Source organism: Oncorhynchus kisutch, linkage group LG18 (genome assembly GCF_002021735.2).
Source record: "Oncorhynchus kisutch isolate 150728-3 linkage group LG18, Okis_V2, whole genome shotgun sequence".
NCBI classification, from domain to species: Eukaryota; Metazoa; Chordata; class Actinopteri; order Salmoniformes; family Salmonidae; genus Oncorhynchus; species Oncorhynchus kisutch.
In genome coordinates this window covers 27,616,070-27,633,516 of record NC_034191.2, presented here as the reverse complement: position 1 = coordinate 27,633,516, position 17,447 = coordinate 27,616,070, and the positions used below count along the sequence as shown (strand labels likewise).

General features: G+C 41.3%; 1 protein-coding gene across 5 annotated transcripts in view; it reads left to right on the top strand.

The window, feature by feature from the left end:
- The window catches only part of LOC109909136 (2-(3-amino-3-carboxypropyl)histidine synthase subunit 1-like), a 100,181-nt gene that overhangs the window by 49,159 nt on the left and 33,575 nt on the right, over positions 1 to 17,447 (top strand). For all 5 annotated transcript variants that reach the window (XM_031795707.1, XM_031795706.1, XM_031795709.1 and 2 more), the window contains exons 5-6: positions 7,830 to 7,984; positions 10,388 to 10,509. In XM_031795707.1, the coding sequence (XP_031651567.1) occupies positions 7,830 to 7,984; positions 10,388 to 10,509 (277 nt within the window). The remainder of the gene's footprint in view (positions 1 to 7,829; positions 7,985 to 10,387; positions 10,510 to 17,447) is intronic.

Sequence of the window (17,447 nt, the reverse complement as noted above, 5' to 3'; positions counted from 1 at the left end):
CACTTTTGAGAAATTGACCTTTGAATGTTTTGGTACCTACTGGAGAGCTCTTCTTTGTCTACACCCATTCAGCATCGTTCACACCCTCTTAAGCTTTATCCCCACCCATCTCTTTAACTTCTTGGTGACGGGGGGCAGTATTTTCACGTCCGGATCAAATGCATGCCCAAATTAGACTGCCTGCTACTCAGCCCCAGAAGATAAGATATGCATATTAGTTGTAGATTTGGATAGAAAACATTCTGAAGTTTCTAAAACTGTTTGAATCATGTTTGTGAGTATAACAGAACCTATTTAGCAGGCGATACCTCGAGGACAAACCATTCAGATTTTTTGTTGTTGTTGAGGTCACTCTCTTTTCAATGAATTTTCATTGGGAATCCAGATTTCTACGGGACCTTCTTGCAGTTCCTACCGCTTCCACTGGATGTCACCAGTCTTTAGAGATTGGTTGAGGTTTTTTATTTGTGTAATGAAGAAGTAGCCCTGTTCAGAACGAGGGTCACTTGTAGTGTACTGTTAGATAGAGGTGCGTGACCAGAAAGCTAGCTACAGTTTGTTTTCCTCCTGTATTGAACACAGATCATCCCGTCTTCAATTTTACCGATTATTTACGTTAAAAAATACCTAAAGTTGTATTACAAAAGTAGTATGAAATGTTTTGGCAAAGTTTACAGGTAACTTTTGAGATATTTTGTAGTCACGTTACACAAGTTGGAACCGGTGTTTTTCTGGATCAAACGCGCCAAATAAATTGACATTTTGGATATATATCGACGGAATTAATCGAACAAAAGGACCATTTGTGATGTTTATGGGACATATTGGAGTGCCAACAAAAGAAGCTCGTCAAAGGTAAGGCATGAGGGTTGAAATATGCTTTTCTCTCTTTGTTTACGGGGGTGCTATACTCAGATAATAGCATCGTTTGCTTTCGCCGAAAAGCCTTTTTGAAATCTGACATGTTGGCTGGTTTCACAACAAGTGTAGCTTTAATTTGGTATCTTACATGTGTGATTTAATGAAAGTTTGATTTTTATAGTAATTTATTTGAATTTGGCACTCTGCATTTTCCCTGGCTTTTGGCCAGGTGGGATGCTAGCATCCCACATATCCCAGAGAGGGATCTGTCCGAACAACCGCAATCAAGTACATAAGCTAACTGGCTAACGTTGGCTAGCTACTTCCAGACACAAATGAAAGAACAGCTCACTCTTACCATTTTACTCGCCTTAGCAGAGCTGGTTAGGCTTTTTTAAAATTATTATATATTTTTTACGCCCTTTTCTCCTCAATTTTTGTGATATCCAATTGGTAGTTACGGTCTTGTCCCATCGCTGCACCAGCCGTACGGTCTCGGGAGAGGCAAAGGTCAAGAGCCGTGCATCCTCCAAAACACGACCCCGCCAAGCCTCACTGCTTCTTGAAACAATGCTCGCTTAACCTGGAAGCCAGCCGCACCAATGTATCGGAGGAAACGCCATACACCTGGCGACCGTGTCAGCATGCATTGCGCCCGGCCCTCCACAGGAGTCGCTAGAGCGCGATGGGACAAGGACAGCCCAGCCGGCCAAACCCTCCCCTACTCCAGGACGACTCTTGGCCAATTGTACGCCGCCTCATGGGTTGGTCGGTCGCAGCCGGCTGCAACACAGCCTCGGATCGAACCAACGTCTGTAGTGGTTAGGCTGTTTTTATGTTATCCAAAGCCTTGGTGACTGCAACTGTGCTGCTGGCAACAATTTTTGCCAACAGCTATATTCAACAGGTGTTGAGCATTTGTAAATTTGTCAGTTATTCTGCGCTCTTTACCAGCTATGAACAGCTGTCATGTCGCAGTGACATCATGAACATTCCATTGAAATGGATACGTGCATATTGGAGTCGTTTTATTCTGCCCTCGCAAAAGAGTCCCCTTCTTAAGCTTAGCAGACAGATAAACTCAGTACAACTACTGTGTTGAAGGAGGATTTATTGCCACCGCTTCGTAGGTACGGTAATAGTGACTGAAATTAGTAAAACTAAAATATAGAAAGAAAAGAACAATGAGTATAACTTATTGTATGCTAGCTGATTACTAGGCTTAATTCTCAATATAGTATTTGTATACATGTTCATAAACAGAAATATGCATCATTATGCACTCAGACGAGAGTCAGACTAGATTGCCAGAGCGAATTTCCCAGCTACGTCTATCAACAGCGGTGGTGTCGCAATGAATTCATGAACATTCTATTGAAATGGATACTTGCATAGTGGAGTATTTAGGTAAGGCATGTAGCTAGCTAGCATAATCCCAATTTTATTTGTATTTACAGATGGCATACACATTTGTTATTAAGGCACATTTAAGTCCACATGTTCCAGAAGGCATTTCTGCAACAACATCAAAAATCATTTTGATACAAAAAAAACGAGTCACAATTGAAACGAGTCACAATTGGCTCCCTATTTAATAAGATGGAGAACAAGCTATGAAGGAAGCATACTGAAGTTTTGGTGCATGTACAGTCAACTTGCGCAAAAATAATATGGCGATATTGTCAAAACGATACTGTATATCGTCAAAAGTAATATCCCGATATGTAACTGTATTGAATTTTTTCCCCCTCATCACTATAGTCCAAATGCTGTATTAAAACAATGAAATTCTCTATGAAGTTGGTGGGCATCAGGACTTGGGTCAATACCATATCACGTCATTAGAATGATGAACAGTTCCTTTAGAAAATATTCTCACCCCTTGACTTATTCCACATTTTGTTGTGTTACAGCCTGAATTCAAATGTATTAAATTGAGATTGTGTGTCACTGGCCTACACACAACACCCCATAATGTCAAAGTGGAATTATGTTTTACATTTTTTATATCTAATTAATTAAAAATGAAAGCTGAAATGTCATGAGTCTAAGTACTCAACCCCTCTGTTAAGGCAAGCCTAAATAAGTTCAGTGGTAATAATGTGCTTAACAAGTTACATAATAAGTTGCATGGACTCACTCTGTGTGCAATAATAGTGTTTAACATGATTTTTGAATGACTACCTCATCTCTAAATTCCACACGTACAATTATCTGTAAGTTCCCCCAATCGAGCAGTGAATTTCAAACACAGATTCAAACACAAAGATCAGGGATGTTTTCCAATGCCTCGCAATGAAGGGCACCTATAGTTAAATGGTTAATAAAGCAGACATTGAATACTAATTTTATGGTGAAGTTATTCATTACACTTTGGAGGATATATCAATACATCCAGTCACTACAAAGATACAGGCGTCCTTCCTAACTCAGTTGCTGGAGAAGGAAGAAACCGCTCAGGGATTTCACCATGAGGCCAATGGTGACATTAAAACAGTTACAGAGTTTAATGGCTGTGATTGGAGAAAACTGAGGATGGATCAACAACATTGTAGTTACTCCACAATACTGACCTAAATGACAGAGTGAAAAGAAGGTCTGTACAGAATACAAATGTTCCAAAACATGAATCCGGTTTGCGATAAGGCACTAAAGTAAAACTGCAAAAAATGTGGCAATGAAATGAACTTAATGACCTGAATGCAAAGCATAATGTTTGGGGTGAACACAACACATCACTGAGTACCACACTTCATATTTTCAATATGGTGGTGGCTGCATCCTGTTATGGGTATGCTTATAAATGTCAAGAACTTGGGAGTTTTGGGGGGATTAAAATACACGGAATAGCGCTAAGCACAGGCAAATTCCTGGAGGAAAACTGGGTTCAGTCTGCTTTCTCCCAGATACCGGTAGATGAATTCACCTTTCAGCAGGACAATAACATAAAACACAAGGCCAAATATACACTGGAGTTGCTTACCAAGACGACATTGAATGTTCCTGAGTTGCCTAGTTACAGTTTTGACTTAAATTGGCTTGAAAATGTATGGCAAGGCTTAAAAATGACTTTCTAGCAATGATCAACAACCAACTTGACAGAGCTTGAAGAATAAAAAATACTAAACAGATGAATGTGCCAATATTGTACAATGCAAAGCTCTTCGAGACTTACCCAGAAAGACTTCCGGCTGGTATCGGGTGTGATAAGCTATGTCAATGAATTAGTAATGTTTTTCATTTTCAATACATTTGCAAACATTAATTTTTTTAAACGCATCAAAAAGAAAAGAAAGGAGGACCAAAGCACTCTTCATATAATTAATTACAATACCTTTATTAGTATGGCATGTTCAATAGAAACAGTTCTAAAAATCCGACGAGTTTTGGCTGCATGGCCTTCGTCAGGGAGTAGAAAAAAATAATACAATGTCCTCTTTTGAACAGCTTTTCCAATTAGCCCTAATTTAAAGAGGGAGTGGTTACAAAATTGATTGGACACATCTAGTAAGCAATACTATACACATTAAAGGGTGAAATACTGTAGCTAAGTTATCATAAAAATACAACTCCAAGCTAGAAGTATCAGAACACTTAGAAAGGTAGTTCTAACCTTTAATATGCCTGGGAGAAGTGTCAAGAATAAGAAAGCAATATATTCCATAGTACACTAGAACACAGCAAAACATGAACAACAACAGTCTAAACATAGCTGAGGGCAATTAAGCAACATGTCCACTGGATGACAGCAAATGGACTTATCACGACCCTACAGGAAGGGTGAGAAATCCATATCTTAATTTAAAACAGGGTATTTAGAGGATTTTTTTTACTGTTTTCCCTTTGTCATTATGGTTTATTGTGTGTAGATGGGTGAGAAAATGTGAAATAAGTCAAGGGATATGAATACTTTCTGAAGGCACTGTATGTATTATTATAATCATATAATTCACATGTCATGTGAAGGGAACAAATTAACCTGTACTTGAAACACTATGGTCGAAATTCAAATTCAAGAATCTAAACGGCCAATCATTATCAATTAGTATTTTGCAGTCCTCCCTGAAATGACTGAATTGAAATGGAATTGACCCAACCTTGGCGGACGGTCTGCGTTCTCTCTGCTCTGTGAGGAGTGGAGGAGGTCTCTATAGCTGTGGTTGACTGACAGCAGTCAGCATCACATGAAGTGGAAGTGTTGAGGCTTCATCAGCAACACAACTAAAGGTGTCAGTCACCTGCAGGAGATGAAAGACACTCTGCCCTCATTGACTGACACATGAAAATGCTGTCTCCCTCCCTTCTATCTCTCTCTCTCTCCATCTATTTTTCATTTTTTTCCTATTGTTACCGGTCATCTTTCATTCAGACTTTTTTCTCTCTGTCCCACCTGCTGTGGCTTTGTGTGTGTCTGCGTGTGCATGTATTGGTGTGTGTGTATATGTGTGGCATGTTCTCATGTCTTATTGAGTGTTTGTATGAGTGAGAAAATAAGTGAGTGAGTGATTTGAAGGAGTGTATGGGGGTGAGTAATAGAAATGGAGAATGTGTTAAAGAGAAAGGAGGAGGAAATGAGTGAGTTGGGGCTGTCTCATTGGCAGTGGCTTTAATTGCAGTGACTAGGTGCTCTCAGAAAGCCGTGCTAATGTGATCAGAGAATGGATCGATCCCACTGCTGTGCCCTTTGTTGTTGGGAGCACCTGTAAACATGCTGCAGCTGTATGCCTATGTCTCTCTATGTCTGTCTGCTTTGCTTGGAGATGTGGGGACTTCATTCAGTGTTCCCTTAGTCACTTATCACCGCCACAGCCCATCTCCTCACCCCAGCCGCCTGGTATTCCCTCTCTCTCTTGTCTGTCTGTCTTGTCTGCCCGCTGTCTCCCTTTCTGCTCTCTGTCTACATGCCTGGATGCTGTCTGTCTGTCTCCTCCCTGCCTGCTGTCTGTCTGTCTGTCTCCCTGCCTGTCTGTCTGCCTACATGTTTGTCTGTCTGCCTGCCTAGCTGGGCAAGTGGAGTCTTTACTCCTTGTCTGTCCCCAGTTCCACAACATCTCCCCATTCCAACGACCTGGTCTTTGTAACTTCTCTCTGTCTCCCACCTAGACCTGTTTCTTACTATCCATCTCTCTCTGTCCTTCCTTCCTGATACTGCTACCCATTTATCACTCCTGGTGCCTGGTAATTGACAATTCCAAATCCTCTCGTTCTCGTTCTCCCGTTACCCCTGTATTTTAATATATACAGTACATTACCTCTCCCTATCCCACCCAAAATTGAATGACAATGTGTTTTCTTCCAGCCCACTTCTATAGCTAGTAGGACTGGAAATAACCAGGGACCTCACGATACGTTATTATCACGATACTTAGGTGCCGATATGTATTGTGATTCTCACGATTAGATTAATTGCGGTTAGATTTTATTACGATGTGATGTTCCAAACATATTGCTCACTCTACACTGAGTGTACAAAACATTAAGAACACCTGCTCTTTCCATGACAGACTGACCAGGTGAATCCAGGTGAAAGTTATGATCCCTTATTGGTGTCACTTGTTAAATCCCCTGCAATCAATGTAGATGAAGGGGAGGAGACAGGTTAAATAAGGATTTTTAAGCCATGAGACAATTGAGACATGGATTGTGTATGTGTGTCATTCAGAGGGTGAATAGGCAAGACAAAAAATGTAAGTGCCTTTGAAGGGGGTATGGTAGTAGGTTCCAGGAGCACTGGTTTGTGTCAAGAACTGCAACGCTGCTGGGGTTTTCACGCTCAACAGTTTCCCATGTGCATCAAGAATGGTCCACCACCCAAAGGACATCCAGCCAACTTAACACAATTGTAGGAAACATTGGAGTCGACATGGGCCTGCATCCATGTGGAATGCTTTCGACACCTTGTTGAGTCCATGCCCCGATGAATTGAGGCTGCTGTTCTGAGGGCAAAGGGGGGTGTAACTAACTGTCCTAATGTTTGGTATACTCAGTGTATGTCTGCTGCAGAGAGGTGAGAGACCATGAGAAAATGTGTTTTTATCACCCATGGAAATCCAAGTGCTAAAAACATGTTGGCTCACTATTTCAAATAAGATGGAGGACAAGCTATAGGATGAATTATACCAGCGTTTTGGCACAGGTCCAGACAATTAGCACAACCTAGCAAACGTATTATTATTATTCTTTTTTTAGAATTGTTTTATTTATTTTTCTATTTTTTTTTTTTTTTTACATTTCAGTATTTGGAGTCAAAGTATCGATATAATATCGTCCAAAATAATATTGTGATATGTAGCTGTTTTGGTGTTGTCCACCACCTCCTCTTCATTTCTGCTTCTATCTATCAAACCACAAACTATCTACTAGTAAAGGGTTGTGATCTTCCATCCCTCTCTCCCTGTCACGCCTTCTCCGCTTTTATCTCTTATTCATACGTCTGCGGCATCAAATGAGCTACATTACAAATGTTTCAACGTTTAAATGACAATGGCCCATTTACTTAATCACAGCATAAATGTCCTTTGCTCAAGATTTATAAATGTAAATTGCATGTAACACGAAGAACTGTAATTACCATGATCAAAACCAAAGATGGTGCTACTCCGTGCCCTTTGCCCCCCATCTCCCTCGGCCCTCTCTCCCACCTCCTCCAACCCGCTCCCCCCTGTCCCTAAGTCTCTGGCTTTCCTAAGCCCAGGCGGGCCCAGCGTAAATGGCCTGTGAAATTCATAGTAATTGCATGTGTCCCTCTCCTTCCTAAAATAACTGAGGTATTTGCATCAGCGCCCAACATCGTGTGTGTGTGCCGGCTCATTCACATGGAAAGGGTTTCAGCTCTATTGCAAAAGTGGGTGTGTGCAGTGTGTGACTGTAGTTTAATGCTAGCTATATGACGAGTACTCCATGTCCATGGTATAAAACTAACATAACATATTCAATAATTAATCCTAACCCTGTCTGTCTCCCTGCAGTCCCTATAGACTCCACAGCAGGCATTAAGATGCTGTACGTGTTTGTTGATATCCAGATGGACAACGCACACTTTCTGGACACGGTCAAGTTCAACTTCCCCCCTGGACACTCTCTGGCACTTGTCAGCACTATCCAGTTTGTGGCTGCACTGCAGGTGTGTGTGTGTGTGTGTGTGTGTGTGTGTGTGTGTGTGTGTGTGTGTGTGTGTGTGTGTGTGTGTGTGTGTGTGTGTGTGTGTGTGTGTGTGTGTGTGTGTGTGTGTGTGTGTGTGTGCACGTGCATTTGTACGTGCCTCTTTGTGTGTGGGGTCTGTTTGTGTCTCTATGTGTACATGTATATAAGCCTACATGAGTTCTGTCAACAGTTTAAGCCTAGAGTTTACATCCACCTTAGCCAAATACATTTAAACTCAGTTTTTCACAATTCCTGACATTTAATCCTCGTAAAAATTCCCTGTCTTAGGTCAGTTAGGATCACCAATTTATTTTAAGAATGTGAAATGTCAGAATAATAGTAGAGAGAGTGATTTATTTCAGCTTTTATTTCTTTCATCACATTCCCAGTGGGTCAGAAGTTTACATACACTCAATTAGTATTTGGTAGCATTGCCTTTCAATTGTTTAACTTGTGTCAAACATTTGAATTTTGGCGTATTCCTCCTGACAGAGCTGGTGTAACTGAGTCAGGTTTGTAGGCCTCTTTGCTCACACATGCTTTTTCAGTTCTGCCCACAAATTTTCTAAAGGATTGAGGTCAGGATTTTGTGATGGCCACTCCAATACCTTGACTTTGTTGTCCTTAAGCCATTTTGCCACAACTTTGGAAGTATGCTTGGGGTCATTGTCCATTAGAAGACCCATTTGCGACCAAACTTTAACTTCCTGACTGAAGTCTTGAGATATTGCTTCACTATCCCATAATTTCCCCACCTCATGATGCCATCTATTTTGTGAAGTGCACCAGTCCCTCCTGCAGCAAAGCACCCCCACAACATGATGCTGACACCCCCATCCATGCTTCATGGGATGGTGTGGGATGGTGTTCTTCGGCTTGCAAGCCTCCCCCTTTTTCCTCCAAACATAACAATGGTCATTATGGGCAAACAGTTGTACTTTCGTTTCATCAGACCAGAGGACATTTCTCCAAACAGTACCATATTTGTCCCCATGTGCAGTTGCAAACCTTAGTCAGGCTTTTTTATGGCAGTTTTGGAGCAGTGGCTTCCACCTTGCTGAGCGGTCTTTCAGGTAATGTCGATATAGGTCTCGTTTTACTGTGGATATAGATACTTTTGTACCTGTTTCCTCCAGCATCTTCACAAGGTCCTTTGCTGTTGTTCTGGGATTGATTTGCACTTTTCGCACCAAAGTAGATTAATCTCTAGGAGACAGAACGCGTCTCCTTCCTGAGTGGTATGACGGCTGCGTGGTCCCATGGTGTTTATACTTGCGTACTATTGTTTTTACAGATGAACATGGTTCAGGCGTTTGGAAATTGCTCCCAAGGATGAACCAGACTTGTGGAGGTCTACAAAAAAATATTCTCAGGTCTTGACTGATTTATTTAGATTTTCACATGATGTCAAGCAAAGAGGCACTGAGTTTGAAAGTAGGCCTTGAAATACATCCACAGGTACACCTCCAATTGACTCAAATGATGTCAATTAGCCTATATGAAGCTTCTAAAACCAAGCTGTTTAAAGGCACAGTCAACTTAGTTTATGTAAACTTCTGACCCACTTGAATTGTGATACAGTGAATTATAAGTGAAATAATCTGTCTGTAAACTATTGTTGGTAAAATGACTTGTGTCATCCACAAAGTAGATGTCCTAACCGACTTGCCAAAACTATAGTTTGTTAACAAGACATTTGTGGAGTGGTTAAAAAAAATAGTTTTAATGACTCCAACCTAAGTGTATGTAAACTTCCGACTTCAACTGTCACATTCTGTCAGACTTCAACTGTATATAGAGAAGCTCTGCACCTGCGTGAGCCAGCCTCCTGCCTGTCTCTTAAAGTTCAGTTCAAGTGTGGGTTTGAACACCCAGCTGCAGTTATTTTGGACTTAAAAGGAGGAGTGAGTGAACTCTACTGCTCATCTCAGGCTTTTACATAAGCAGTTATAGATCACAGTAGAGCTAGCTTCCGCCTCCGTCTCCTCTCTGCTGCTTCCCTCTGTCAGTGCATGACCAACGCTAGTTCAGGCCCCTGCTAATGTAACCAGTGTTATTTATACACGTTGACGTGCTGATGTGTGTGTCATGTTTTTGTTGTGTGTTGGGGGCGGTTTGGGTGTGTGTGAGTGTGTGCGCCTCTTGCTCACGGTGTGTGTAGTTCATACAAGATGGAGTGGGGGGTCGTCAGGTCTGCCTCTATATTCCCTGTTTACCTCCAACTTAAAAGAACACAGATTATCCCTCCGCCTCCAAGCATGCTGCTTCTTCTTTCTTGCCTAAATTGTTGGCACTCGCTCTCAGCCTCTCACTTTGTGTGAACAGAGAAGATGTAGGTGTTATTTTACATCTATCATTGGTTTTTTGTCCCCCCACCCCCCAGGCGGTGAGTGCAGCTCTGAGGCCAGAGTATGAGGTGGTGGTTCCTCAGTGTCGACCCCTGTCCCCTGGAGAGATCCTGGGATGCACCTCCCCCCGCCTCGACCGAAACCTCAACGCCATCATGTGAGTGACTCAGACATTATTATTATAAACCCATCCCACTCTCAGCCACTGTCAGACCTGTATTACACACAGTCACAGTCTGTCAGACCTGTATTACACAGTCACAGTCTGTCAGACCTACATTACGCAGTCACAGTCTGTCTGACCTGTATTACACAGTCAGTCTGTCAGACCTACATTACGCAGTCACATTCTGTCAGACCTATATTACACAGTCACAGTCTGTCAGACCTACATTACGCAGTCACAGTCTGTCTGACCTGTATTACACAGTCACAGTCTGTCAGACCTACATTACGCAGTCACATTCTGTCAGACCTATATTACACAGTCACAGTCTGTCAGACCTACATTACGCAGTCACAGTCTGTCTGACCTGTATTACACAGTCAGTCTGTCAGACCTACATTACGCAGTCACATTCTGTCAGACCTATATTACACAGTCACAGTCTGTCAGACCTACATTACGCAGTCACAGTCTGTCTGACCTGTATTACACAGTCACAGTCTGTCAGACCTACATTACGCAGTCACAGTCTGTCTGACCTGTATTACACAGTCACAGTCTGTCAGACCTGTATTACACAGTCACAGTCTGTCAGACCTATATTACACAGTCACAGTCTGTCAGACCTACATTACGCAGTCACAGTCTGTCTGACCTGTATTACACAGTCACAGTCTGTCTGACCTGTATTACACAGTCACATTCTGTCAGACCTATATTACACAGTCACAGTCTGTCAGACCTACATTACGCAGTCACAGTCTGTCTGACCTGTATTACACAGTCACAGTCTGTCAGACCTGTATTACACAGTCACAGTCTGTCAGACCTGTATTACACACAGTCACAGTCTGTCAGACCTGTATTACACAGTCACAGTCTGTCAGACCTGTATTACACACAGTCACAGCCTGTCAGACCTGTATTACACAGTCACAGTCTGTCAGACCTGTATTACACACAGTCACAGCCTGTCAGACCTGTATTACACAGTCACAGTCTGTCAGACCTGTATTACACACAGTCACAGCCTGTCAGACCTGTATTACACAGTCACAGTCTGTCAGACCTGTATTACACACAGTCACAGTCTGTCAGACCTGTATTACACAGTCACAGTCTGTCTGACCTGTATTACACAGTCACAGTCTGTCAGACCTACATTACGCAGTCACAGTCTGTCTGACCTGTATTACACAGTCAGTCTGTCAGACCTACATTACGCAGTCACATTCTGTCAGACCTATATTACACAGTCACAGTCTGTCAGACCTACATTACGCAGTCACAGTCTGTCTGACCTGTATTACACAGTCACAGTCTGTCAGACCTACATTACGCAGTCACAGTCTGTCAGACCTATATTACACAGTCAGTCTGTCAGACCTACATTACGCAGTCACAGTCTGTCTGACCTGTATTACACAGTCACAGTCTGTCTGACCTGTATTACACAGTCACAGTCTGTCTGACCTGTATTACACAGTCACATTCTGTTAGACCTATATTACACAGTCAGTCTGTCAGACCTGTATTACGCAGTCACAGTCTGTCTGACCTGTATTACACAGTCACAGTCTGTCAGACCTGTATTACACAGTCACAGTCTGTCAGACCTATATTTCACAGTCACAGTCTGTCAGACTTGTATTACACAGTCACAGTCTGTCAGACCTGTATTACACACAGTCACAGCCTGTCAGACCTGTATTACACAGTCACAGTCTGTCAGACCTGTATTACACACAGTCACAGCCTGTCAGACCTGTATTACACAGTCACAGTCTGTCAGACCTGTATTACACACAGTCACAGTCTGTCAGACCTGTATTACACACAGTCACAGTCTGTCTGACCTGTATTACACACAGTCACAGCCTGTCAGACCTGTATTACACAGTCACAGTCTGTCAGACCTGTATTACACACAGTCACAGCCTGTCAGACCTGTATTACACAGTCACAGTCTGTCAGGCCATTTACCATTGCAAAACTTTTTTTTTTTTATTACTGAAGTGACTGAATAACCGCTGGGCTTTATTATTTTTAAACATTGAACAATGTGTTGATAACTGGTCGAACAAATAAAATAACACAAAGAATATCTTCTGTTCTATATTCAATGTCTTTCAAAAATACAACACCATATTAAATAACAGAAAAATACCTCTCAATTTTCCTTATGCGAAACATATCGGTGACTCGGAGCAGCCAAAATTACATCTAAACTGTTTTACAATGTAATTTGATACATACAATATCAGGGTAATTTGCTCATCTATGGACATAATATCAGGGTACATGACATTCATTACCTATGATTCATTATTCATTACAGCTAAATAATTTAATGTATTAAATAGTTTAGTTCCAAAATTACACAAAAAGACTTTAAAGCTAATTTCTGAAGCTTCTACATTAGTCTAAACACCATTGAAATACAATGGATTTTACACAGCATGGATCTTTACTACAATTTCCAGAATGCATTTCCCTTCCCAGAGTGAAATGCTCCGCCCAGGGCTGCTGGCTGGCTAGTGGCGACTACTAGTAGCAAGCCCAGACAATCGCGAAGTAGTCTAAATATATTATTGCTGTCAAGCTATGAGCACACTTCACGACTTTTAGTTTGTGTATACTATTATAATGCTCACATGATTGTCATGCTGAATATATGTTCTTTTAATTGTCACTCAAAAATATTCAAATTTAGTAGAATAACGACAATGTTACAATGCAAATGTCATCTGTAAAATAGTTTTTTTTTTTTTTTTTTTACATATTTTGGTGCGAAAAGTGCAAATCAATCCCAGAACAACAGCAAAGGACCTTGTGAAGATGCTGGAGGAAACGGGTACAAAGTATCGATATCCACAGTTAAATGAGTCCTATATCGACGTAACCTGAAAGGCCGCTCAGCAAGGAAGAAGCCACTGCTCCAAAACCGCCATAAAAAAGCCAGACTACAGTTTGTAACTGCACATGGGGATAAAGATCATACTATTTGGAGAAATGTCCTCTGGTCTGATGAAACATAAATATAACTATTTGGCCATCGTTATGTTTGGAGGAAAAAGGGGGAGGCTTGCAAGCCGAAGAACACCATCCCAACCATGAAACACAGGGGTGGCAGCATCATGTTGTGGGGGTGCTTTGCTGCAGGAGGGACTGGTGCACTTCACAAAATAGATGGCATCATGAGGGATGAAAATTATGTGGATATTGAAGCAACATCTCAAGACTTCAGTCAGGAAGTTGAGCTTGGTCGCAAATGGGTCTTCCAAATGGACAAGGACCCCAAGCATATTTCCAAAGTTATGGCTTAAGGACAACAAAGTCAAGGTATTGAAGTGGCCATCACAAAGCCCTGACTTCAATCCCATAGGAAATGTGTTGGCAGAACTGAAAAAGTGTGTGCGAGCAAGGAGGCCTACAAACCTGACTCAGTTACACCAGCTCTGTCAGGAGGAATATGCCAAAATTCACCCAACTTATTGTGGGAAGCCTGTGGAAGGCTTTTGACCCAAGTTAAATAATTGAAAGGCAATGCTACCGAATGCTAATTGAGTGTATGTAAACTTCTGACCCACTGGGAATGTGATGAAATAAATAAAAGCTGAAATAAATCATTCTCTCTACTATTATTCTGACATTTCAGAATAATTTCAGAATTAAAATAAATTGGTGATCCTAACTGACCTAAAACAGGGCATTTTTACTAGGATTATATGTCAGGAATTGTGAAAAACTGAGTTGAAATGTATTTGGCTAAGGTGTATGTAAACTTTCAACTGTAGCTGGCCATAAATGGATGTTGCATTTTACTTTACAGGTGGTTATGTAGGCTTCTTCTAACCCTTTGCTTTCCACTACAGATAATAATACAATTCGGCTATGTCTTTATATTCATTACCAAAGTCTTTCAGAATTCCAGTCATTAACATTCATTTAATACCCCTTGGTCTTCAAGAATAGGACTTGGAAGTATATATTAGTCAAATTGTTTTACATGAGCATAACCCAGAAATATTAGCTTTCTCTGTTGTTTATGATTTTGTTGTCATGGAGGACTGATTGGGCTCATTGCTTCGACTTGAAAAATAAATGCAGCTCTCATGAATGGCATGCTTTGAGCTCCACCGAAAAGTGCTATTTGCATGTGAAAAATGCATGCCATATTCTGCATTTAGTATAGGCCTATAGTTTGTTTTTGTTTGTGACACTTTGATATCTAGATAATTTGCAGCTGTTTAAGTCTATCACAAAAGTGTGTGAGTTTAAGCATGTGTCCATTAAGCCTATGGATTTGTTGTTGTTGTTAATCAGCGTGAATTAGATTGAGCAACAAAAGCCCCACCCATGGTCTTCTTAATATTAACCCGTTTATGACAGTATGGAGCACAATACGACAGAGAAGTTTAAAGGGGGAGGAACTCCCTCAAACATTTATTCCAAAGGCTGGGATCTGCACTATGCAGCTGTTGCAAGAGCACGTTTTTCACTGGCTGCCCACTGGTTGCAAAAACAATGATTAACAGGCATTTTAAACTTGTTAAATTACACATACATCCATAACCACCACAATCCTTAAGGCGCAAATAGCTAAATGAAAGAGCAGCAGTGTGATTCACATCAATGCTTTATGTAGATAGCCTATCAACAATAAGTGATATCTGCATCGCCTGTAGGCTACACCACTGCTGTCGTCCTTACTGCCAAGCGTTTATTGAAGATGGATCATCTTTGGATGCCGACAGAAGTCGCACCATTGGAAGACACCGCTTGGACTGAAACCTACAGAAGCTTATTCCTGCTCTTTCTCCGTGATCCATCAAACACATTAAGGTGTGTCATCATAGTTGTCTCTGACTTGCGGTCAGACTCGCTCAGGCGGAACAAAATTAAACTTGACACATTTCAAATGCTGATTGATTATAATTGAGAAAACAAAGGTGTCAATTTTTTTCCTGCAAACAGCCTTTCTGAATTTAAAAGTAGTCCTAGAATAAATCAGTAACTTTTTCAAAAGTATCTGTAATCAGATTACAATATGTTTGTTGGTCACGTAACAGATTACCGTTTTTTGTAATTGGTTACATGTAATAATCCGTTACTTCCCAGCCCTGCTCATACACGCTAACAGGCTCAGGCGACAGTGAGTACACATAGAAAATGACCCCGGTGTATTATCATAGACACACAATCCTATGCATTTTAAGACATAGTGGGTTCCTAATAATAGCCATGCTGTACTTATGTTATGATACCCACACACCCTTCCCAGTGTATGTGATTAGATTGGCCAGATAAGTAGAGGAGAGACAGCCATTATAGGAAACAGCCTGGTCGCACGGGAGAGCAAAGCCGTGTGTGCGTGCGTGTGTCAAGGGTGTGTTTGCACTTTGTCCATTAATCTAAAGTGGAGTGTCTTTGATGTGTGTGTAGGGGCGGGTGGGGGTGAGATGGGAGAAATAATTGATTATCTTGACTGAGAATTAGCTCCCGGAGTCTCTCACCCTTTCTCTCTCCTTCTCCCTCCCCGCTTTTCTCCCCCTCTCCCCTTCTCTAGTGCCCCCTCTCCATCTCACTCTCTCCTCATGTCAGTGCTCTGAGGGGCAGCATACAACCAGCTCATACCTGAGTACAGAACCGTACAGACCCTGGAAACGGGAAACCAGCAGGAGGCGTCAACAAAATATAATAGTCAGTAATAATGCATAGAAATAAGGGCTGTTGAAGTATCATGCTCCATGGATTACATTTCACTTCATTTTAGTTTGCATATACCAGATTTGACATTTATGAATAGTTTGAAATATCTCTCAGCCTCCAATACTGTCTCTCATAAGTCACCTAAATGCTTGTCTCTTATTGTGTTCAAACATTTATTTGTAAAAGTGCGTCGGAAGGGACCTATTGCTGTGATATCTATTATGTAGCAGTTGAAATGACTTCAGTTGAGTGTAGCTGGGACATTGTGGGATGGTATATTAGTCTCTGAGATGCCCTATGTCTTTAATACATTATAGAATCTATATGATTTCAGTAATTAAGAGAAGTATGTTAAAATGGCTGAATGATTTAGAACAGAGCAGCTGTAAGAATAGCTTTAGTAGCAGATGCCCTCAGATCTAATCCTGACTCATAGCTCTCCTTTCTCAGACCCTGCTGCTAATGTCTGCAGACATATTAAGAGCAGAATCAGAGTGTGTTGATGCATAATGCAGGACATACAGCACAGTGTTCACTATTATAGCACAGCAACACTCAGTTCTCCTACAAAGGACAATGCATTATGAATGATAGGATAACAAAGGCCCTCATAGGAGTGCTATAGATCGCTATCCTCTTAAAGCATAGAAACACATACAGGGTGTGATGTTGAAAAGCAGGAGGCTCATTGTAGCCAGTGTGATTATAGAGGGACCTAGTATATTATTGAAAAGCAAGCACTCGGCACAATAGTCATCACTCGTCTTTCATTTTCTTCTTAGCTCACAATTACCCTGCTTTTACCCTGCTATACACACAGACACAGATGCACACGCGCTCACACACACACATCCCCACGCACACAATCTATTCTCAGTGACTGAGTGTGTGCGTGTTAGTGGTGCGCGGGTCAGCTGTTTTTTCACCCAACCGCAATTGCTAATAAACCATCCGCAACCGCCCGACTATGTGATAAATTGAAAAACTTAGGCCTGTGTTTTTTTTAAACCTAAGCTATGTTTTTGTTTATAATTGCCAACATTTTGGTAGGCTATTTTTAGTAAATGTTAGTCTGTTGATTTTAGTCTGTAATTAGATACATGCAGATTATCTTGGCCTGGAAGACTAAATAAACCCTTGCTCACCAGAAAATGTCATGAATCTATAGAATGAATGCTTCAATCTAGATGAAATCTATGAAGTTTAGATTTTATCCG